Genomic DNA, 23,633 nt, shown 5'->3' with positions numbered 1-23,633 from the left:
AGGATCTGTCAGAGTGACTATGAGACAATCCTGAACTTTATTATTGTCCCATCTTATACTAAACGACCTTACCCTCCTACTGAGCAGTCTATGACTGTTGACAACTGCCATGAGAAGACTGGAAAGAACTATAAAAGAGTGTGCCTGGATTCCCAGAAAGCCTCTGCCTCCCAAAGAATCATCCTTCTCATTTGTTCATTTCCTCTGCTCAGCATCTGTAACCTCCCAATTCTAGCAGGCCGAGCAGATTTACACACATCACTCCCACTTCTCCTGCCTTGACTGCGTAAGTTTCCTTGGTGTTCTGTGTTATTGGAGACACAATTTAGTAAGTTTCCTTGGTGTTCTGTGTTATTGGAGACACAATTTAAACAGAACAAAAGGACCCAGTTTGGGGTAAGAATTGATAATAGCAATAGTTTAACAAAAATCATAGAACACAAATTCTTATACAAAAAGTAACTCTATGGTGATGTATACTTCTAATTCATAGCACTCTAGAGGCTGAGGCAGGAGGATCAGGAGTTGAAGGCTCACCTGGGCATAAAGGGTTAGAAGAAACTGTCTCATAAAAACAAAACTAACCAAACAAAATTTCTCTTTTTGCTTTCATCTCCACTAGCCCTGTATCTTTCTCTACAAAGTACAAAGATTTCTATTGTCTTAAACAATTGCATACCCAGATCCACCCATTTCTCATTTGTATTCTATGTTTGTAATATTTCATACTTTGTTTTTAGCTGAATTATATATCATGAAAACATTTTCCAGCTTATCTACCTTGGGCTTTGTAACTGCTGTGCAGTTTACTCTGATTATATTTTTTTCCTTTTTAAAATAACTATTGCTGTGGGCACAGCCCAGTATCTGTGCATTTACTATAGGATAAAATTTTAGTGGCAGTCAGCCAGTGCCAGGTCCACTAGTGGCTGTAGTCCATTTCCCCCTTCATTAGCACTGGAGAATGCTGTCAGTCTTTCTAATTCTTGCCAATATTATAGGTCAAATAGGTTCTTGTTTTAGCTTTAAATATATGGAGTATACCTGTGATAATGCATTAAGAAAATGTGCTTCTAGAATGTCCTTTAAATGTCCCTTAAATCACAAATACATTTCATGATTTGTCATTAGTCTCTGTATTTTTTTTCTATCTATAAAGACATTTTGACAATTTTGTGTAGTTATCAGTTATTTCCTTACTGTGGGTGAGCCACACTCAGAAAGGTGGCTCCCATCCCAGATTATAATATTAGCTTATGGTGCTTTCTGTTCTCATATTCTCTTTAATTGTTCTATTGGGGCTCCCAAGGGGGTTATATGGCCTGGATGTTGCCCAGCCACCCTGGGGAGGGTGCTGTACTTTGCTGAGCTCATGAATTTAATGCCCCTCTCACCTGGAAACACCCCACAGCACACCCAGGGATGATGTCAGCCTGATAGCCTGAGAAGCCCTTAGAGCCATCACGGTGACACCCTGGTCATGTGAAATTCAGTAATAACTCACCTCACCAGTCTCCAGAGTCCACAACATCCTAACATCGACAAATTGCAGACTGATGTTTCCTAGAGTATTTCTGTAGCTCAGAGTTCTACCAAGTTGTTAAGACAGGGAGAAGCCATCACGTTGATAGTCATTTGATTACTGTCACACAGCCTAGACAACCAAGGGCAGTGAGAAGGGTACATATCTACTGCCAATGCACTATGTCATACCATAATCTTAATTTGCTTAAAGTGGGCTTGAGGTTATGGATTTCAAATGTCTAGTGGGAAAGGAGGCAGTGATGAGGCCTAAAGAGAGACGATTTAAGATATGGCTTAGAACACCAGCAGAGCTGGGAATTTCTGAATTCCAGAATCAAACTCCCAAATCAGAGGCACTGACACATGCTTGTTTGTAGCATGACTTTTGAGTACAACCTCATGGTCATTTGAATGATATATCTGTGTACCTCCCTGCCCATATATCATACTCAAATGAAGCAAGACTGTCTTTGGAGGAAAAGAAGGCTGCTTGTGTTAATGTTCAGCTATTTATATGTAAAGAGCTGTTACACATAACATCCCCACGTGACTCCCAGTACTTATGGAGTATGGCTGCCCTTTGTAAATGATCACAGTGTGCATGTGACAACAGCAGGTTTACTCTCTTGAAAGGCTTTTTGAAAAAAGCCTGTGAAAGTCAGTATGGAAGTTTAAAAAAATCTAAAAATTGAACCATAATGCACTACAGCTGTGCCATGCTTGGGCACATAGCTAAGTATCCTAAATTGCAGAACAAATATAGCTGCACAGCCATGTTTACTGCACCACTGTTCACAACAGACAAGGTGAGGAACCAGCCTGCATGTCCACCTTCAGGTGCATGAAGAACAAAGGCTTTGTTTCTGTCATGTGTACACATGAGCTGGGGCTCTCTAAACAATGTGTTTCTTATTGTGGCTGAGAAAAATTGTGTCTTTCAGACCACTGCTTTACATAACAGTAGTCCTCATTTTCTTCTGCACACTAACGTTTTCTAGGATCATCTTCAGAAGCCCCAAAATAAAAAGCCAGACATAACATATATTAAATATACTTGATACTTTTCCTTTTCTCTTAAACATTTTAGTTTTTTATTAGTTTGTAACACATTAGCATATCAACTAATGGGATTCAATATGACATTGTATATATATAAAATACTCTGCTTGTTTGTCCCCCAAACCCTCTATTCCCACTCTCTGAAAGTTACTTTCCTTCCAAGTGGTCCCCACTATGCTTTTATATCATACACATATTTATAACTCTAGATCTTGTGTATCAGAGAAAACATATTTGTTTGTAATAGGGTTTATCTCATATGAGATAATTTCATTTTTTTGTGAGAATAAAATTAGATTGTGTATGACAACCATATTTCCTATCTTCTTCATGCACCTGATGGCAGACAAGCAGGCTAGTTCTTTGTCTGTTGTCAACAGTGGTGCAGTCTACACAGCTATGCAGTTTTGTCTGTTTTATGATTTAGGATACTTAGCTATGTGCCCAAGAGTGGCACAGCTGTAGTGCATGATGATTCAATTTTTAGATTTTTTTTGAGAAATATCCATACTGATTTTCATAGTGGGTATACCAATAAATATTCCCAGCAGCAGCAGTAAGAGTTCCTCTTTCCCCATATCCTTACGAGTGTGTTGTGGTTGTCTTAATACTAGCTATTGTGAACAGGGTGAGATGGACTATCACTATAATTTTGATTTGCATTTCCCTAATTTTGGCTAAGAACAGTGGCTGATTTTTCATGTTTATTAGTCTTTTGAATTTATTTTGGAAACTGTTTGTATAGTTTATTTATTTTTTGTTATATAGCCTAGACACTCTCAGATGAATAGCTGGGAAGTACTTTTCTCCCATTTTGTAGACTGTCTCTTCACTCAGTTATTTTTTTAGCTGTGTAGAAACTTTAAATTTCATGCAACACCATTTATTAATGCTCAGTATTATTTCCAGAGCTGTTAGAGTCCTCCCTATGTCTGTATCCTGAAGTGGTACCCTTATTTTTCTTTTAGTAGTTTCAGGTATTACAATAAGATACACGTTCCATTTGGAATAGAATTTCCCACAGGATGAGAGGGACCTAGCGTCATTCTTCTTGTGAAATCCAGTTTCCTAGCACAATGACTGAGATTTGTTTTCAAGGTGCTTTTGACATCTTTGTCAATAATTAGGTGGCTGTAGGTTGTGGGTTTCTTTCTGGCTCCTCTATTCTACCCCATTGGTCCACTTGTCTGTTTTTGTGTCAGCACCATGTTGACTTTGTTATTATGACTGTAGTATGCTTTGAGATCAGGTATTATACCTCTAGCATTGTTCTTTCTGCTCAGGATCATTTGGCTATTTAGTGCTTCTATATTAATTTTAGGCTTTTTTCCAATCCTTTAAAGAATGTTATCAGAAATTTGATGGAGATTACACAGAATCTGTAAATTGCTTTTGCTCAAATGGCTAGTTTTCACAATATTCTGTAACTCCATGTGTATGGGAAGTCTTTCCATATTTTAATGTCTCCATCAATTTCTTCAGTGTTTTAAATTTTCACTGTTTTTCAACACTTTGGTTAGGTTTATTCCTGGGTGTTTTATTTTTCTGAGGCTATTGTGAATGGGACTGTTTTCAGAGTGAGAGTAATAATCTCCCATACTATTATATCTGGACCTTTGTGGCCCTTAATATCCAGGAGTGTATGATTTACAAAGCAGGGTATACCAATGTCCAGTGCTTATATACTACATTCACTGAACATTCTTGGTGGACTTTTTACTTTATAAAATTGTAATCACCTTATTTATTGCTTCAAATTTCTGACTGAAGTCTTCTTTTTTCTCTTGTGAATGTGTTTAGCATATATATGTGGGTATGTGCGTGCATGCCGGTCCAAGGGTATGCCAGAGGGTGATGTCTGGTATCTTTCTCAATTGTTCTTCACCTTAATTTTTTTGTGACAGAGTCTCTCATTTAACTAGGCTGGCTAGTCACTGGGCTCCCAAGATTCTCCTGTACCCACCTGGGATTACAGGTGTATGCTACTTTTGTCTGGGTGCTGAGTATCAGGTCTTCATGCTTGTGCAGCATTTTATCAACTAACCCATCTCTCCAACCCTTCAAACTGCCTTCTCAGCTGTCAGCATAGCTTGTTCCCAGCTTCTGCCTCCTTAGTATATGGATTCCCACCTTTCACTTTTAACATTTTTTCCCCTGTGAACAACAAATAGTTTGTTCTTGGTTGCTAATGAAGAGCCTCAGACTACAGTGGACACAATGCAAAAGTGCTCCCTTTCCAGAGAAGTGGTGTTGATGCTGCAATAGAGTCATAAAAGCCAGAGGGGCCTTGTAGGCCTGCAGTGGTTCCCAGCTCTTCCCTGCAGGATGGAGGGTAGTGCTGAGCAGAGAGACCTGTCTTCATTTGATGGCTGGTCCTAATTTTCCTTGTCACTCTTATGAGAAACTGAAAATGTGTTTTCTTACATGGAAGGAATTATTTGGAAACTTTAAAAAGCTCTAAGTAAAATGATAGTGGGGCTCATTTGTAGCAAGTAAAGATACAACAAATGTTTTCAGTGTCTGAAAAACATTTTGAGTCATGGAACAGCCATCAGGGCTGGGCCTCAGACACTACCGGGGCTCCCTTTGCTTCAGAATACAGCCTCACGAACTTCCACAACATCACTGGACTCTGAAGACAACCACCAGCATTGGGTCTTCCACATGTTCTCAGACCACATGAGTTAATCTGCTGTGTCACAACCTCATAGATAAATATGAGTGTAGTGAGGACTATCAACTGATTGTCATGACTGCTTTATGTGACAGCAAAGTATAGGCTTTCCAAAGCCATTATATATAAACTTGAACAAACTATCCACATACAGATGGTAAATAGTTATCAAGTCATAGTTTTGCAAAACAAACAACGACTTTGACTTATAAGCCATATATTATTACACATTAGAAATTATAAAGGGCTTCTGGCTCAGAGGTGTTTGCTTGTAGTCACTGCTTACACTTCAACTTACAAATTCAGGACCAGCTTAGGCAACATAGTAAGACTATCTCAAGAAAAAACAAAAACAAAAACAAAAAATAATCACTAAGAATACTCAGAGAACAACACTGACCAAACAAACCACGGACTATAATGCACAGGAGAGCACAGAAAGAAGAGAACAACTGCAGAAGACATCAGTCTGAATGAAAGCTGAAAGTGAGCTAGCTCTAAAGAGAGACGTCTGAAATATGATAAACTGGCCCAAAGAGCCTATCCCGGTTTGATTCAGGGTCATGTTGACTAATGAGCAGAGATAGAGATGCGGCCTAGAAGGCAGGCTGGCATGTTGCCTTTTATGTCAGAAAGAGGAACAACTCATCCTGGGAAGTGGGGACAGACACACTCTTTCATCCAGTTAACGATCAGGACTTTACTCAATTTGATTGCTTCTGCACATGGCAGTGTTTGAGAAAGAATCTGGCAGTGTGGGAAAACAGGAAGCTTTTCACCCAACAGTCAGCAGGAATGAGGGATTCTTTTTAGAAATTCATCTCTACCCCAGATGTTCTGGGTTCCCTCTTCAGCTAGGACAGATCAAGGTTTTTGAGATCTTTTGTTTTCTTCTTGGTCAAATTCAACTTGGTAGGCAGTCCCTGTGCCTTTTGCCTTTGGGTCTCCTGCTGCCTCTGACAGCCAAAGGCATGAGCTTTTTTCAGGCCAAGCCAACCAGTACCCAGTTATCTTCTAGCCACCACCCACTGCTCCATTCTGACTTGACAATGCAGTGTGCAAAGCCATTAGCTTAGCATCCGTATCACATTTAATGCCACCCTACTCTTCAAGGAAACTCAGTGTTTTTCTTAGTTAAATATGAGGAACAGTGACAACCACAACATGTCAAATGTTCTGATTTACATATTCTCATAACAATGTTGCTTGGAACAAATACTTCAGTGCCTGAAGGGGCTCTAGGCAGTCAGAACATGGCAAACATGGCTCTGGCAGGCCTTGCCCCTTCCCCCACTCCCTCTGCCTTGCTGAAAACCATTAGATTACATTCCACAGCTAGCCACCAAGGTCTGTTCCATTATTTGGCCACTTCCTCTTGAGGCTGACTACCAAGGTCAACCTACTGAATATTGAAATCCAGCAATCAAAAGAAGCCCCTCTATTTCACCTAATCAACATGCCCAATTAAAATTAAACATCTCATTCTAACACGGGGTGGGGAGGGTGCTTCCCCCTTTACATTCATAAACTACCATTTGCCTATGGGCCATGTCTGTCTCCTATCTATCCAGAGGCAGTCCTTTGTCCTTCCAGGACAAATACCCCTTCTCCCCTCTCCCTTGTTCCCTTCCCCTTCTCCCTTTTCTTCTCTCTCTTGTCTTTGTCTCTTATTCCCTGCCCTTTGTCCTTCTGGGGCAAATAAATCTTCTTTGTGCTGAGAATTTGGTCTTGGGGTGTCTTGTGCTGATACCAATCCCTTTAGTGCCTAAGAAAGATACTAGAAAAAAATTATATTGCTTTATAATCAATGTAGTTCTAGCACAGCTGAAATGGGCTGGCTCACCTAGGTAAGGGCAAAGCCACACACAAAGTCACAGACACTCCCATTTCTTTCTCTGAGGTAAATGAGTCTCTTATGAGACTAGGAAGTATGTGGTTGTGATCACTCACTCGGTCTTGTGCCTAAAGCAGCAATAACTAGGAAAATAGTTAGAAAATAAGGAACTGTGTTTTTCATTAAAGGTTGTCTGTTATATTCACCATCCTAAATGGAAGAACAAAAAGCTCAAGTGTCAATGACACTTGGATAGGGAATGATGGCAGCACAGTGTGACTATGAGAAAATGACCCTTTGCTTTCTCTCCCCCCCCCCAAGCTAACATCTCAGCTCTCTTTTCACTTTTTTTAAAAAAATTATTTGTTTTATTTGATGTACATTGGTGCTTTGCCTGCAGGCATGTCTGTATGAGGGCACTGGATCCCTTGTAACACAAGTTACAGACAGTTGTGAGCTGCCATGTGGGTGCTGGGAATTGAACACAGGTCCTCTGGAAGAGCTTCAGTGCTCTCAACTGCTAAGCCATCTCTCCAGCCCAATCCTTTTCTTTTTTGAGATGAGGCCTTGCTGTGGTACCTAGGCTGGCCTCAAACTCCAGATTCAAGCAGTCTTTCTATCTTAATTTCCCAGGTGTTGACTACAGACATGGATCATTATGTCTGGCTGAGGAGTTTATCTCAGTGATCTGAGTCTGGCATGTTGGGATACTAGTGTTACCATAAGCAAACACAGAATATTAGCAAACCTAAAACAAGGTACATGAAAATTAACTTGGAAAGATACTAATGTTTTCAACAAATATAAAATTTCAGTGCCTACTATGTGTTTCTTTATAATTGATTCTTAGGTCAGCAGTGACACTCACATCCTAGGTAAGGGAAAGAGCCCCAAAGCACCTACTAATGGTGGCTAGACCTGCTATGCTGGAGCAGACATGAGAAAAGTTCTCCACTCAGGGCCGGTTACTTCTAATACCTACCAGTCCTTTCTGTTCAAGTGGAGACATGGAAAACTGTTAAAAAAAAAAAAAAAAAAAAAAAAAGCACCTCTCATGTGGTGGTTTGAAAGAAAATGGCCCCTAAAGGGAGTGGCACTATTAGGAGGCGTGGCTTTGTTGGAGTAGGTATAGCTTTGTTAGAGGAAGTATGTCACTGTGGGGGTGAACTTTGAGGTCTTATAATGCTCAAGCCACACCCAGTGTCTCAGACTACTTCCTGTTGCCTGCACAAGATGTAGAACTCTCAGTTACCTCTCCAGCACCATGTCTGTCTGCATGCTGCCATGTCCCACCATGATGATAATAGACTGAACCTCTGAAATGTAAGCCACCCCAATTAAATATTTTCCTTCATAAGAGGTGCTGTGGTCATGGTGTCTCTTTACAGTAATAGAAGCCCTAACTAAGACACCCCACGTAACATAAAACATGGAAAGTAAGCATAAGCAAGCATGGACAGGAGTTGTCTATTTCTGTATTGTGGTGACCCCTACAAGGTTCAGCCAGTTACTGGGAGATGTTAGTGAGGTCTCTATTTTCACTCATGTTGTAGGCATAACTGGGGCCTCTTAGAGTTGAAAAACTCAAGTTTGTCTTATTTTATCAGAAGACGGTACCAACAAACAGCATACAATGGTCAAACCAAAGCTGATCTGAATGTCATTTTTTCATGCAATAAGGTTGAAGGCCACTAAGTTGAGCAAAAAGCTCTAAAAGTGAAGTCAGCAGTAGTTGCACTGCCTATTGGCTTTACCAGTCCCTAATATTCACCCACATAGACCATGTGTGTGTGGATAGGTAGTGATACACACCCACCTTTTCCTCAAAGAACTTTCTCCTTAACTTGGCATCCATAGGAGGGATTGTTTTCCTTAGGTTTCTGTACCATTTTCTAACGATGTACCCTCTCCAGTAGGCTTGGATTCTAAAACAGAGATGTAGAAATGATGACCACCTAATAGCCTTATTTTTAAATTAAAAATTATTTTATTATGCATATGAATGTTTTGTTTGCATGAATATCTATATCACTTGTGTGCCTGGTACTCTTGGAGGTCAGAGAGGACATACGATTCCTGGAACTAGAGTTACAGACAGTTGTGAGTCACACCATGTGGGTACTGGGAATTGAACCTGGGTCTTCTAGAGCAGTTAGTTCTCTTGACCACTGAGCCATCTCTCTAGCCCCTAATGGCCTTATTTTTAACAAGTACTTCAGTACTCTTCCCAGCTTGGACTGCTCTGGTGACCTCCTGGGTTAGTAATCACAGCCTGAGCTGCAAACATTTGTCTCCCCTCTGCAAGGCACTGAGGACACTCTTACCTGGTGGCACTCTTTACTCTGAACAGGCGGGCCCCATCGTGTATCACTCTGGTTTGATATTGGTTCTTTCTACAGAGGGGACAGGTTTTTTTATTTGTGAACTTTTCAAAAGCCTGAAGGCATGCCTGAAGAAAAGGATTTCACTTAAAACTTTACAAGTAATTACTTATAAACAACATTTTTTACTTCTAATGTAATAATTACAGTGTTCTTTCTCTCATAATTGAGACTCAGTCCAATTTAGATTATGAAGTGAAGTAGTTTCATCAGATGTTGACACCTTCCTCATGAAACCTGTTCAAAAATGATTTCCACAAGAACATGCATGCAGAGACTTCAAAAACCTCTGAAAATCAAGTGGTGTAAAGGTAAAATGCTATGTGTCAGACTGCCATGCAAACAGCCGGCAGGAAGTAAGCTATCAGCAGCCTTAATGTGTGGTACTAACAATCTGCTACACAAACATCTGTGCTTCTTTCTGTCACACAAAATCCATGATGTTCACAACAGGATGAGCTGCAATCTACCCTAAAGCCACGATTCCAACTACGAATGATGCTCAGGGATCACAAATGGCTCTTTCGATGAGTGAGGGAAGGAGGCCAGGCCCAGAGTGGGATTACTTGCCTTGTGGAATACATGTGAGCAGGAAAGCAGCACCTGTCCACAGGAGAGAGCAGAGTTCTAGGTTAGTAATGTATCCTCTGGAAGAGCATCTGAATACTTGAATGTAACATTCAGACAGCTGAGCAGTTCACACTTATATCTTTAAGTTTAATATAGTATAAGCATATCATCTAAACAAAGCCAATGGCCTGATACCATAAAACAACACATCATGCTTGATAGTAAGCCAGTAAAAGGAGTGCCAAGGTAGACACTGCTAGGTAGGTAGGGTGGGGCAGGAAGGAACCCATCCATGTGGTGTGGACTTGGTAGAAGGAGCAGAGACACGACAAACAAGCACCTTTTATATGGCTTTGTTTAGCTAAATTACACTCCTAAACTTAAAATCACAGCTTACTCTGATATAATTGTGAGAGTTTTACATTTAAATAGCAAGACATCATGGAGATAAATTATATTTTTCTTTTTAAATGGAGAGCAAGTATGTTTGTAAGAAAACTTCACCCTTCTGACTCAAAATCCCCACCCAACAGTGATGTTTTAACCTGGAAAAACAAAAAATAAAACTACTTAAACCCAGTAAGGAGAAAGGATTTTAGACCATTAGCCACAGGCAGGTACTGTGGAGAAGGTGAGTGGGCAGATGCATGTCCTACTGTTTTCAGTGACCATCCCTGTGCCATTGCTCACTCTGTACTTTTCTCAAGTGGGATTAAGGGAAGAAATCTGAGAACAGAGCTCATAAATGTCTAAAACCTTTTCTTAAAAAATATTTATTTTATTCTAGGAGTAGAGGTGTTTTGCTTGCATGTATGTCTGTGTACCACATCCATAGGGTACCCATAAAGGCCAGAAGATTGCCTTAGATCCCCTGAAACTGGAGTTAGAGGTGGTTTTAAGCACCATATGGATGCTAGGAATTGAACCCCAGTACTCTGAATGAGCAGCCAATGCTCTTAACTTGTGAGCCACGTCTCTAGTTCCCTAAAACCTTTTCTGGACCCTGCCAACTGTACGCTTAAATTTAATTAACTATTGTATTAAAATCATCTTTGGACTCAGTTATTCTTTTTAAATATAATTTTTCAAAGTCTTTTATCAACAGATACCAATCTGCTCTAAATTATGTAATTCTTATATAATTCTAATATATAATTCTAATTAGAACATTATCTTTGAGATAGCCATATATTCGTTATAGGCAAACAGTTTATGGTGATAGTTACACAAGTGAGGACCAAACTCCATTTACATTTTGTCATAATTTCTGAGTTGGCCTGTTGTGAATTACCTGAGTTTTGTTCTCACTGTTAGATGGTGTCATAAGAATAAGAGGTTACTTGAAAGTATCTTGAACTTATCCTATGGTGGGAAAATTGTTTTTATTTATTTATTTTTGTGTGGGTGTTTTGCCTGAATGTATGTCTGATTTGCATGCCTGGTGCCCATGGAGGTCAGAAGAGGGCATAGGATCTCCCAGAACTAGAGTTGTGAGCCACCATATGGGTTCCGGGAATCAAACCTGGGTCTTCTGGAAGAGCAGCCAGTAAGTACTTTTAGCCATTGAGCCATCTGTCTAACCCAAAAAAACTGTTTTTAACTAAGAAGAAATCTAATAAGGAAATAATAAATGCAAGATTAACACAATAGTATCTTTAATCAAACAAAATGACAAAGTTTTTAGTGAAATGCTTACATAACACACTGAGATGTTTAAGTTTTCATTCTTCATACAACCAGGTTAAACTTGTACAGCACAATAAATGAGGTTGCTGAGGCTGGATGATTCCCTGCAGCTTTAATGATCTTACTCTGGCACTAAATTATAAACTTCCCTACATATGACAGTGCTGTGATTCAAGGGCTGACAAGTCTTTCCAGTATCCAAATCCTGCATAAGATTCGGTCCTCTCGAGAACTAGAAGGAAAGTGTACTTCAAGCATCTTCACATTACTGAAGACCAAAAATGTAATGACTGTGAACGTCCTTGCTGGTAGTGAAACAAGCATTTTTTTAAGTCTAAGAGGTCAGGATAGCCCATGAAGCTTTGGATCCTCAGCTGGGACCCAAGCCTGGCTAAATGCTGGGTTTTCTCAACTGCTGTCTCAGTGCCTACCATGTAGAAGCTAAGGCAACACACCATGCAAAAGCCTTGGGGAAAACCATATTTCTCCCCAGATTCTAAAAGCATGAGTGACCTTGGCTCCTTGGAGCTGGCAGGTTAGTCAGGCACAGCGATGGGTCTGTGTGGCAGGTCATGAGCTTTCTATACACCAGGATGACCACCCATCTTATATTAAGAGATGTATGAACAAAGATTTTACTTTATATCAGGATTCTCCCATGAAGTCTTTGAAGATATTCAAAGCATCCTTTCATGCAAATGGCATACTTGGACTTAGTGTCACACCACTAAGTGGACACTGTCAAGTGATGGTGTTCAGCCATACACACACACTTCAGGGGTAGTGGACAAAATGTTAAATATTTGGAAGTTACAAAGGACCATGGAATTGGGTGGCTCACTGGCTAATACTGGGGAAGCAGTGCTGGGCTGATCTGATCAAGTTCTGTCTGTAATGTACCTGGGGACGGAGCTCAAATTCTTCTTTACATATTGGGCATGGCTGCATGGAGTCCCCTTGCAGGAGTGATCTCTGCTTCACTCTCTCCCATTCATCTGATGACAGTGGCAATGGAGGAGGTGGCAAGAGGCCCAGTTTCTGGGCTACAGGAAAGATAAGACACAAGGTAAACTCATGTATTTTAGCATATATAGACACATATAATATTTAATAGATAATCTGCATGCAGATATTCTAGAGAAGCATTATAGCAACCTTTTACAACACATAGCAAGGTGCTTTTCTATGGAGGTATGAAGGCAGTGATAACACTTGAGTTCACAATAGTGATTTATGTTTTTATTATACAGACTTTGTCATCATTCTGAATGTTGAGTGATTCTCAAGCAGGCAGGATTGACGTTTAGTTGTATAGAAGTTGAAGAACATTAATTTTTTTTTTTGCCATTTTTCTTCTTGTTTTTCACCTAATTTAACTGTCAGCCTGTAGCACTGACTTCTTCCACTTAGCCTTGCTGCCCTCACCAATGATCTTTACAAAGTGCACATCAATCATGTGCTACCTAAGAATACATTCCTTAAGTAAGAGGTTTATAAGTACTCATCACATGAGCTTATATCCCATGGGGAGACTCACTTTGAAAAGTACCTGCAACATTCCTGGGCATAGGGCTGACTTCTATAGGACTGTAAATGTAAACCACTATCTGCAAACTGTCAAATAACAGTAAAGGTACGTTTTTAAAAAGTCAGCCTAGCACAGAGGGCCATCAGAAAAGCACTCTTAGTCCTAGAAAAATTCATGGTAGAAGTATGAACATGCTAATCTCACAGGAAGTAGATATATTTTCTAGGTACATAGACTTCTATGTCTTCCCAGAAAAAGTCACAGAATAGATGTTCAACCCATGGGGCTCAACAATTTGGGATGTAGAGAAAACCAAAAAGACAATGAGGAGATAGAGTGCTAAGAGCTAAGTAGCTATGAGAGCATTTGTGTCAACCTGGGAGGCAAGTAGCAGTTCACAAGGATGTGTCTGTCTGCACAAAGTTGCCAGGAAGCAGTCTGCAAACAGATGTTTACCTAAGATGCTAGAAAAAGGAACTACAACCAAGTGAAGGAAACAAAAAGGACAACAGCAGAAATTCCAAGGAAACAGGAGCCAAAATTAAACCAGAACCAACAGCAGGTATAAATCCAAAATGTCTTTTCCCCCAGAGAGACATTTCTAATGAAATTGATCTAGATAAAATAAAAAACACAAAGAGAAAATACAGAACAAGAAAGGGAAATAATCATAAAATGCATGCCCAAAACAGGGGAAATAGCTCAGCCAGCAAAGTGCCCTTCACATACACACGGTCTCCATCACCAGCATCTGTGTAAAAGATGTCTACAGCAGTATGTGCTATAACCCTCCTGCAGGCAAGGCAGAGACAGGAGAGCCTCAGAGCTTGCTGGCCAGCCAGTCTAGGTGAGCTGGTGAGTTCTAGGTTACTGAGAGACTCTGTCTAAAAAAAAAAAGTAGAGAGTGACTGAGGAAGATAACTGATACCAACCTTAGGTCTCCACATGTACATGCCTACACCTGTGAAAAAATACACAAACAAAAATTCTGTTAAGAGCACCTATTTTCCAAACTCACCTGATAATATAGGTGAGATTAACTCACTTCACTAGATTTACTTCTGGTAAAAATATACCAACACTAAAACCATCAGGAGAAGAAACAGAAAGCAGAGTTGAGCCGAGAGCCATTAGGTTCTGGGCCTCTCCTGTCCTGAATTAGTACCTACCATCCTGGGCAATGAGCTCAGCCTTTATTCTTAGACTACTGATGGGCCTGTGACTTACTATAGGTGAAGTGACTCCTACTGTCAAGGGCCAGACTCTGAACTGCACAAACCTGTATCTGTAATAACACCTCAAAGTAGCAGAGCTGAGAACAGGCTTTCTTGGAGAACACCAGTGATAAGGCTTTCTCTCAAGGTGCCTGTCACTCTTGGCTGGCTATTCTGTGCTTGTAACCAAACGTGGAAACTTTCTGCTCTTTACCCCAGCAACTAAAGGAACAAAAGGGGTACAAAACAGATGAACTGTCGGAGGAGGGAGTTTCCTTTCTGTGCTGGGAAGGCCTCCTACTTCCTCCTGCTTTTGTCACTTACACAACAACAGCCCTATCCAAACCTATTTTCCATTCCTAATCATTTAGAAACCTTTTATTTCTAGCTTCCCAGTATAAAATGATCTCAGACTTACAAAAGACTACAAGAGTGGTATAAAGAGTTCTGTGGCCTTAACGTGCTACTATTGTGATAGAAACCAGGGAAATAATGCTGAGCTAATTATCCACTGAAGTCATGCTCCCTTATCCATGGTTGCACTTTCTGGGCTTTTGGTGATTCATAGCCAACTACTATCTGAAAATATTCAATGGGAAATTCCAGAAATAATTCATTAAGTTTTCAGGTTTTTTTTTTTTTTTGGTCAATCTAAGCAGCACAATGAAATCTCACACTCCTGTGCTCCATTCCTGTCTTGTGTATCAGGCTGTATATGTGATGTACCCTTCGTCCCTCTGTAGTTGTCTTGGTGGTCAGACAGACTGTGGCAGTACTACAGCCTTAGGGTTTGCTGAGGCTCCCAAGCAACACAGCAGAGATTCTGGCCACTCAGGTGTGCCCAAGAGAGGAAGTAAAACGGGAAACAATTATATGCTGAAGTTGCCAAGGTAAGATCAAATCTTCTATCTGCCAAACTATAAATATAAAAAACATAGATTCATGAGGATTTTACAGTTTTTACTCCTGTAATAGTCATATAGGGCTATGGTGAGAGCAGAGGCAGGAAGGTTGAGTTTAAGGCAGCTTGAACTACACAGTGAGACTTTCTCTCAAAGGAATAAAAGTTATGGCCTCAGTGTATGACAGGGGTCCAATTAAGATGGAAAAGGCACTAAATTTGTGGGTGGTACTTAAACTGATGTTAGAGTGTTTCACCAGAAAGCACCTAATTCAAGTGAGGGATCCCTACACAGATTGAAGGGAAGGTTTGGGCTGAAGAGTATAAGCATCACTGCTGGGGCTATGGGGACACTGATGCCTCACCTGGAGTGGAGGAAGCTGCTTAAGGAGGAAGGACACCACATGAAGTTAGCCTTCAATTCCCTGTAACAAAGCTCTTTTAGAAGATGCCAGAGGGAGACTATGTTCACAAAACACAAAGATGCAGACTCATGCCTATAAGCCAAGCACTCAGGAGGGTGAAGCAGGGAGATTGAGAGTTGAAGGCCAGCTTGGGCTATCCAAGGAGATTCCCAAAGCCAACAAAAATATGCAAAGGAAGGCAGAAGGGCTTAAAATACAGAAGTACAAACCAACTCTGGCATTACGTGGGGTGCCCACAGGGCACATGATAAAGCCAGGCACAATGTACACAACCAGGAATTCACTCACAAAAGCAAGTCACCTCCCTGTTGCTGCAACTTAAGAGAATTGCTGACAGCCATCTTGTTATAATGGAAAACTTCCACAAATACTCCATCTCAGAAGTGAAAAAACAACCTTGGCAGACGAAGAGTTGGCATGTAAAGCCTTGTTAACAACACACTTGGCTGTCAGCATCTGCCGATACAATGAAAACGTTAAGTTGTATTTGTACCCCTATACACCATTGCTTCAGCCCTGTAAATAGGGCCCCATCCAGCTTGAGGAGGGTACCTGGGGTTAATTAGCACCAAGCCAACCAATGACTAGATTAGCTTACCTAGAGTTAGCGGTGGTGGTGTGGGGTCTAGAACATACTCCTTTTCGGGATCTTCCACTTTGGGGCCCTCTGTAGTCTTCCTAAGCCCAGTATCTACTATGGCTGTTGCGTCTCTTTTGAGAGATTTTGACTTGCTCTCATTCTTTTGCACTTTTGTCTTAAGAGGATCTGCTACTGAAAGATGTCCAAGTTGAAGATCATGTAAAATGTGGTCCTGTAAGGCAACTGCGGTGACTGCTAAGTTAGCTTTTTTAGATGAGCGATCCTAAAAAGTAGAAGGTGGGTGTTTTCTTAGTTACTGGAACAGTGTGTAACATATGTAACATCTTTTAGAAGAAAACTGAGGCTTGATGCTCCACTGATGGCACATTACCAAACCAATGGGAAGGAATGCCAGAGCCATTGTACCGAAGTCAGAGTAAACCCCAGGCCCAATATCTATGTTAGACACAAAGGAAACCTTCTTATTTAATTACTGGAGCCTTAATTATAAACCAATAAGTTCAAACCTGTGTATGCCTAAATAAACCCCTGCTGTTTTGCTGCAACTAAATTAGACTCCAGGCAAACACTCTGCTCTTTGGTGAAAACTTAAAGTATTTCCTGCAGGACAAGGTCCTCGAGCCAGGAGAGGCCTGCAGGCAGCACTTAGTGACTTACTATTACCCACACCACACACACCTCCCACTCTTGTTCACAGCTCCTCACGGACACAAGGTTTCTAAACTATTTTTATAATCGAAGAAGGCTCAGTTAGACTACATCCCATGAGTAAAACAATGGGTTGGTTTTGAGGAGGGTGGAATACCTTATTTTTTAGCATGCTCAATAAGGAAACACTGTGTCGTGGCTTCAACAAAGTCTAGCATCACATTACAGTTCCTTCCATTCTTCTGCTGTGAACAGAAAGCGAGAGTATTTGTAAACATTCAGATCTACTAGGGCAATGGAGATGATGATAACAGGAATGCCAGCTACAGGGCAGCATGGAGCTACGCCTTCCCATTTACACAGTCATGACCCAGTCCACCCCTGTACTCTAATAGCTTACCACTGTGCTGGAAAGAATGTGAATACCAAGAACAATCTAGCATCAAAAACAAGAGTTTTAGAGCGAAGTCTCAGACCAAAATCAGTCACTAAGTAAGTGAAAAACCCTTAAAGACAACATTTAGGCCAAGTCTTGAAGAGAGAAATGAGCATGTTAGATAACATGAGCAAGAGCAAAGATGCTCAGGAAACCAGCATGGTGTGTTTGTTTTTCAGGGAGAAAGGAAACAATCAAGAAATGGGTGTAAGGAGCATGCTGGCTACCTTCATTTATGGCCAACACACAAGTGGACAGAATATGAGTCCCAACCTGCTTTCTGCTTCTTGGGGTAAGCTATCTACATCTCTGGCTCAGTTTTTACATCTATAAAAACCACAAAAACACTGACATTGCAGGAATATTAAAGAAAAGAAGAAAACACCTTAAGGGCTTACAAAGGACTGCTCTGCATAAGATAGCCTGTAAATGTTTACTGTTGTTCCAATTCCCTCAAAAGCTGGGGGAAGTATTTGGTGTTGCCTCTTTTAGTTTGGGGACCATGGTGTTATATCGTTTCTTTTTGCAATATTTTTTATCAATACCTTGAGAATTTCATACAACATTTTTATTTAATAAATTTATTTAATGGTGTTATTTTTATGAAGGCAAGAGTCCACAATATTCTACAATGGAGAGAAACAGAGCACCTTTTAAAAAGCCACCTAGGGGAGAGCATGGGGGACTCACTCTTAGAAGGGTGCCGGCAGAGCAGCTGTCTCCCAGACGTACTGAAGAGGCCCTCTGTTCTAAACCCAGCACTACAACATTTAAAAGGGTACAGGAAAGTGAGTTCCACAGGAACTCATGTGCGAGACACCTGATTTAAGACTAAGGAAAGAACCGGCAGCTCTCAGATCCTTCAGCAGCCCCTACAATTTTCACTGTGTCCTCCTCCTTGTTCCTTTTCAGTTCTGGCAGGGGGCTCTAAGAAAGAAGTCTGTAGTCAGTGCTCCTTGTCATGGCCTTGGCTGGAGCAAGGCATGTAAAATACTGAAAGGTCACTACCATCATTAAGTATGCATCACACCAAAAACTTTCATTTTCAACAAGATTCATACTATCGTTAACCACAGGTAGCCATTTAGTCTACAATTTCACTAGTTTTTATTATGCCGTTGTGATTAATACCAAGGTAAGAGTGTTAAAAAACAAAACAAAACTGCCTCTTTAAAGTCCCACAGTATCAGCAAATTGTATAATTTTAAAAGATACTCAAAACGTGCCAGATTTAGTCCAATTGTATGAGAAAATATACATGGAGAAGAGGTGACCCGTTAGTCTGGCAACAGGAAAGCGGTAAACTTAACCTCTGCCAGGCACTAACAGCCACAACAGAAAACTGCCTGTTTGTAAATCTCAGCTTGCACATGTTAAGAGGTTGTGCCAGGTAGGAAAACACAGCACGTGGTGATATGGCATTTAGTCACCAATTGCTCTAAGTGAACAGAGGCAACTGATACGTCAATTAAAAAAAAAGCATACGAAACACGGCATATTTGTTTTAAATACTCCTGCAGAGGCTAGTGATGTCGTTGGACATGTCCCATGAGGTCCCACGCTCAGAGCAGGCAGGACCCGCGGGCCACTCACAGCGATCCAGACCTCCCGCGACACCCATGCTTCCCTCCCCAACACTACCCGGCCTCCGGGCCTCGCTGCTTCCCTCAACACCCGCGCTCATCTAGGCCCCAGACATTGGGGCCCCGACATACGCACCCTCGTAACTGCTTCTCGTTACCATGGCAACCAGCAGCCGCCGCACTTGGGAGTGCGCATGCTCGCCGGCGCCTGGCACTCACTGCGCACGCTCGCTGGTTTGCCAAGTCCGGCTGACCCGTAGGCTGGGCCTGACAGACACCCTCTTCGCCACACCCGCTGCCAGCGGCTTGAGGTGCGGGCGCTTGCGTCACGGCCCCGCCCCTCGCGTGTCGTCAGCGTGGTCCGGTTACGTCATCGCGAGGCGCGCGCCGTGGGCGTGTATGGTAGGCGCGCGCCGTCACTCCTACTCTTCCGAGGCGCTCTTGTGTTTGTTTCGCGTCCCGGCGCACTGTAGTCTGTCTGCTCGGGGCGTCCGGAGAGTGCGCTAACCCGTGCGGCCTCCCGCAGGGGGTTTGCTGTCGCCACCCGGCCTCCTCGTGTTCCTCTCACGGTGGCTGCATTGTCCAGCCTGGGCTCCCGGTAACTGACCTGATAATCCCGGCCTGTTGTGTATCGCCGGGCGCTGGCCTTTTCACGTTCGTCCCCTCCTCTAGTGACTCCTTCCTAGCCCCAGGGTCTCTCATGGAGCTATCCCTGCGGCCGCTGGCCTCCGGGGGTACCTAACCCCTTAGCTCTCCGTGACATCTCCTACCCCTATAAATCTGCACTCCCGCGCTGTCCACGGAACCAAGCTCGAACCCCTGGGGTCTTTTAAAAGGCTCTTCTTGGTCCCAAGCAGAAGTCTGTGTTGATTTCTCTCCTGCCGCAAATGACAGTTTTGTTGTACATTAATTGGAATACAGTTCACCTGGAAGTGCAAGGAAAACACAAGAATGCAAGGTTCTCCACAAAGTAAAGTCTACAGCAGTTACGGAGCCTGAAGATTGGTCTTTTGTCACTAAAGTTCCCAAAGTCGATATAAATCTGGTGTACATGATATATCTCTGGAACAATATAATTTTAAGCTTCATTTAAAAGTTACAACGTTTTCTTGGCAATGAACTTCCTGAACTGGCTCTTACTGTTTGAAGCTTGTAAAAGCAGATTAGACTATTTTAAAAGTCAAATTCACAATTAGTTTTAAGTTCTGAGTTTTTCACATGGTAGTTGAGGAATTTTTGAGGAAAACGTATAATTTCAGCTATGTTACAGTGAGTGATGGATTTTGAAAGCAGTAAGACCACCTTTTTGCAGTCTTAAGACAGTCTTTATTGAAGCCTAAGTGGGTAAAGCTTAGCTAGATCTGAGTTTAAACCTACACTCATTTTCTAGAGGTCTGTTCTTTGGCAAGTCGCTTTATTTTCCTAAACTATGGGTTTCTTATTTACAAAGGAGGCCTTGCTGAATCCTGTCGTTGGACATCTATGAGTTATCCCCAACAGTAGTCCTGGACGTTATTCTGTGAGTGAACATGTGGCCAAGTTAAACTAGTTAGAAACTCTGGTACCTTGATGATGGTGACATCATCAAGGGGGGGAACTCAAGTGGGTTGGGGGGAGGGGCGATTGAAAAATTCCTTTAATTCTTCCTACTGAATGTAGGAACAAGAAAAGACACGAAAGTGCAGCTGCATCTGTTCCATTAGCACCGTGGGGCGAGAGCCTAAAGGTGTGGGGCCACCAGGTGAACCTTAGAAGGAGGATTACACAGGAAATGGCAGAACTGGGATTTGGACACGGTCCAAGATGGGTGGTGGAGTTTGAGCGCAGGGCTCCAGGCTCTTGGTCTTTTCTCTTACCTGCTTCATCTATCGAGGGTCTGGTTTCCTGTTACTTGAAGCAGGAAGGATTTCAATGAAAATAGGGATTCTGTTACCACCTTAGGGCTGTGATGAAGTTAAAACATGATACTGTATGTGAATTGCTTTGGACAGTGCCTACTAATCATTTTGTTTTGAGGTATTTCTCTCCAACTTTATAAAGTTCTAAAAAAAAGTCCCATTTTAAAATTCCTCACCTTATCCAAATGATTAAAATTTCATGATGTTTTGCTATCTAAAAGAGGCTGACCATTGTTCAGTTAGTCATAAAGATTTTTCTTTAGTCTTTTGACTAATTTGGAAGAATTAACATGTCATTATTACTTTGCTATAGATTTTCTCCTCTATCCCCCATAGGAGGGGTCTCTTATATTGTCCAGTGTGATTTTTGATCTCTTAGGACCTAAGACATAGGTTAACCTATTCTCCTGCCTCAGTGGCATGTGTATCTGGGACTACATGCATGGACCACTATGTCTGACTCATGTTTTTATTTAAACATTGCTTTTGTTGCATCCCACAAATTTTGAAGACTGGTGGCTTTATTTTCATTTAGTTCAAAATATTAAAAAAATTTTCTTTGAGTCTGGTAACATGGTACTATGTTCTGGACAGTGCAGATCCCTGCAAAAAGGATTCCCAGTCCCTTTATGTAGCTCTTAATAACATCGTGTGACTTCTAACACCCTGTCACTCCTTCCCCTTACTGTTGTGAGCATTCAGTCCTCACTCCTCACTGAACCAATGGATGGGTCTGGAAAGTGGAAAAACAGACTAGCTCTAAGTTTCTGTCCTAAATTATTTCCTTTTTTCTTCAGGGCTTCAGTGAACAGTTCCTGAAAGTCAGGTCTTCTGGTGACAGTTTCCTGAACTTTTAATTTGTTAAAAAAACATTTTTAGACAGGGTCTCACTATGTATTCCTGGGTGGCCTGTAACTTGTTGTGTAGCCTAGGCTGGCCTTGTATGGACATCAGTCCTCCTGTCTCCTTCCTGATTGCAAGGAATTCAGGTGTGTACCATCATGCCCAACATTCAGCATTAATTTTTAAAAGAAATTCTTGGAGGAAAAATCCATGTAGAACAACATTGATCATCATAGAGTGAATAACTCAGTGGCATTGATATGTTCGCGGTGCTGTATAACTGCCTTTCTCTAGTTCTAAGACATCCCTGTACTGCACAATAGAGATAATACCCACATCCATGCAACAGTGTCTGCCCATCCCAGCCCCTAACAGCTACCAATTTGTATTTTGTATCCATAGGCTTAGACTTACACAATTCATAGCCTTCAGTGTCTGGCTTCTTTTATTTGGCATTTTTGAGGTCCCTTGATGTCACATAGAACATACCAGTGCTATACATTTATATCACAGTTGATTATATGATCATATGTGGACAGACTCATGTTTGCATGTCTGTTCTTATCACTTTTGTGTATGTGAAATCTCTGGTCAGTATATGTGACTACCAGACTGCTTTTCACAGCAGTTGGTGCACATTTTGTTCTCTCAAGCAAGGTCTGAGGCTTTAATACTTTCACATCTCTCCTAACACTTGTTGTTTTCTACTTTTGTCTTGATATTGAGACAGGCTTTCATGAACTCATGATATTTCTGCTTCAGCCTCCTATGTTGTAGAATTTGGATATGAGCTACCATGTCTGGCTTCTACTTAAAAATTCTTTTAGTTAAGAGATGGAATTATGGTTTTGTATCTCCCTAGTTACTGGTGATGTGGTGTGTCTTCATGACTAGCCCTTTGGTGGGAGGTGCCTTGCTGACAAATATTTGACTCATAGGTTCTGGTAGGGCATTCTCATTCTTCTGATGGGCTATCCAAGGCAATTTTCATTTCTGTTGTGGTGTTCTCAACTTGCATTTCCTTTTGATTCTGTCTTGCTTCCTTCTCTGTCCTCATATTTTCCATCTGCCCTTGCAGGTGGCTTACTTGTTTCACCAGAGCAGAGCAGGTTACTTTATAAAGAAAAAAAGAATTATTCAGCTTTGTGTTCAGGTTTCATAGGCATGGTGCGAGCATCAGCTTGACTCTGGAGAGAGCCTCATACTGAATGCTGTGCAATGGAAGGAGTGTCTGAGGGAGGAAAAGGCTGTATGCCTTGACCAGAGCCTTAGTGAGTCAGAACCTGTCTTAGGCTTTTTGTAACAAAAGAGCTAACTTTGGGTCCTTTGACTTTGACCACAATCCGAAACCTGTCCTCCAGGGCCCAGAGGCCTCTCCCTATGTCGTCACTGCCACAGCGAAGATCAAGCCTTTAATATAACCATGGAGAACAGATAGCATCCTAACCATAGTAGCCATTATCTCATCACTCACAGTTGAAATCTCCTCTTTGTTACCTTCAGACTCTCTGCCATGGTTTTGTCTGTTGCTGCCTTCTTGCTTCAGAAAGTGCATTTTTTTTTTTTGGCCTTCCTGCATACACTGTCTTCCTGTTGAAAGCTGGATAGATGCATTGAGTTATATGATCTGAAGCCAGTAGGTTGTTAGTATGAGATCTGAGGCTTCTTAGGATAGTGTTGTTGACTGTTGGAGCAGGAAGGAGATCAAGGTATTCAGTATCCTCTAGTCTTATTTTAGCTCCCCATGCTCACCCCACACAGTGTCTTTGGGTTTTATTTGGGACGTTTTAATGAATTCTGTGTCCTTTGGTGCCTCAGCTGTAGTACA

At 41.5% G+C, this 23,633-nt stretch overlaps 1 protein-coding gene across 3 annotated transcripts in view; it reads right to left on the bottom strand.

Annotated features, from left to right (window-relative positions):
* The window catches only part of Rnf32 (ring finger protein 32), a 35,271-nt gene extending 15,208 nt beyond the window's left edge, over nucleotides 1–20,063 (bottom strand). Inside the window, exons 1-7 of one of the 3 annotated variants that reach the window (XM_028864193.2) lie at nucleotides 19,201–20,063; nucleotides 17,203–17,290; nucleotides 16,395–16,659; nucleotides 12,629–12,771; nucleotides 10,043–10,075; nucleotides 9,416–9,540; nucleotides 8,908–9,016 (exon numbers count right to left, since the gene is read on the bottom strand). In XM_028864193.2, coding sequence (XP_028720026.1) covers nucleotides 8,908–9,016; nucleotides 9,416–9,540; nucleotides 10,043–10,075; nucleotides 12,629–12,771; nucleotides 16,395–16,659; nucleotides 17,203–17,217 — 690 coding nt within the window. In that variant the 5' untranslated portion in view covers nucleotides 17,218–17,290; nucleotides 19,201–20,063. The other 2 variants (XM_037203743.1, XM_037203742.1) reach the window with 2 other exon arrangements.
* Nucleotides 20,064–23,633: the final 3,570 nt, after the last annotated feature.

The sequence above is a fragment of the Peromyscus leucopus genome, chromosome 3 (assembly GCF_004664715.2).
Source record: "Peromyscus leucopus breed LL Stock chromosome 3, UCI_PerLeu_2.1, whole genome shotgun sequence".
Classification (NCBI taxonomy): domain Eukaryota; kingdom Metazoa; phylum Chordata; class Mammalia; order Rodentia; family Cricetidae; genus Peromyscus; species Peromyscus leucopus.
This window is presented reverse-complemented; position numbering and strand designations above follow the sequence as displayed.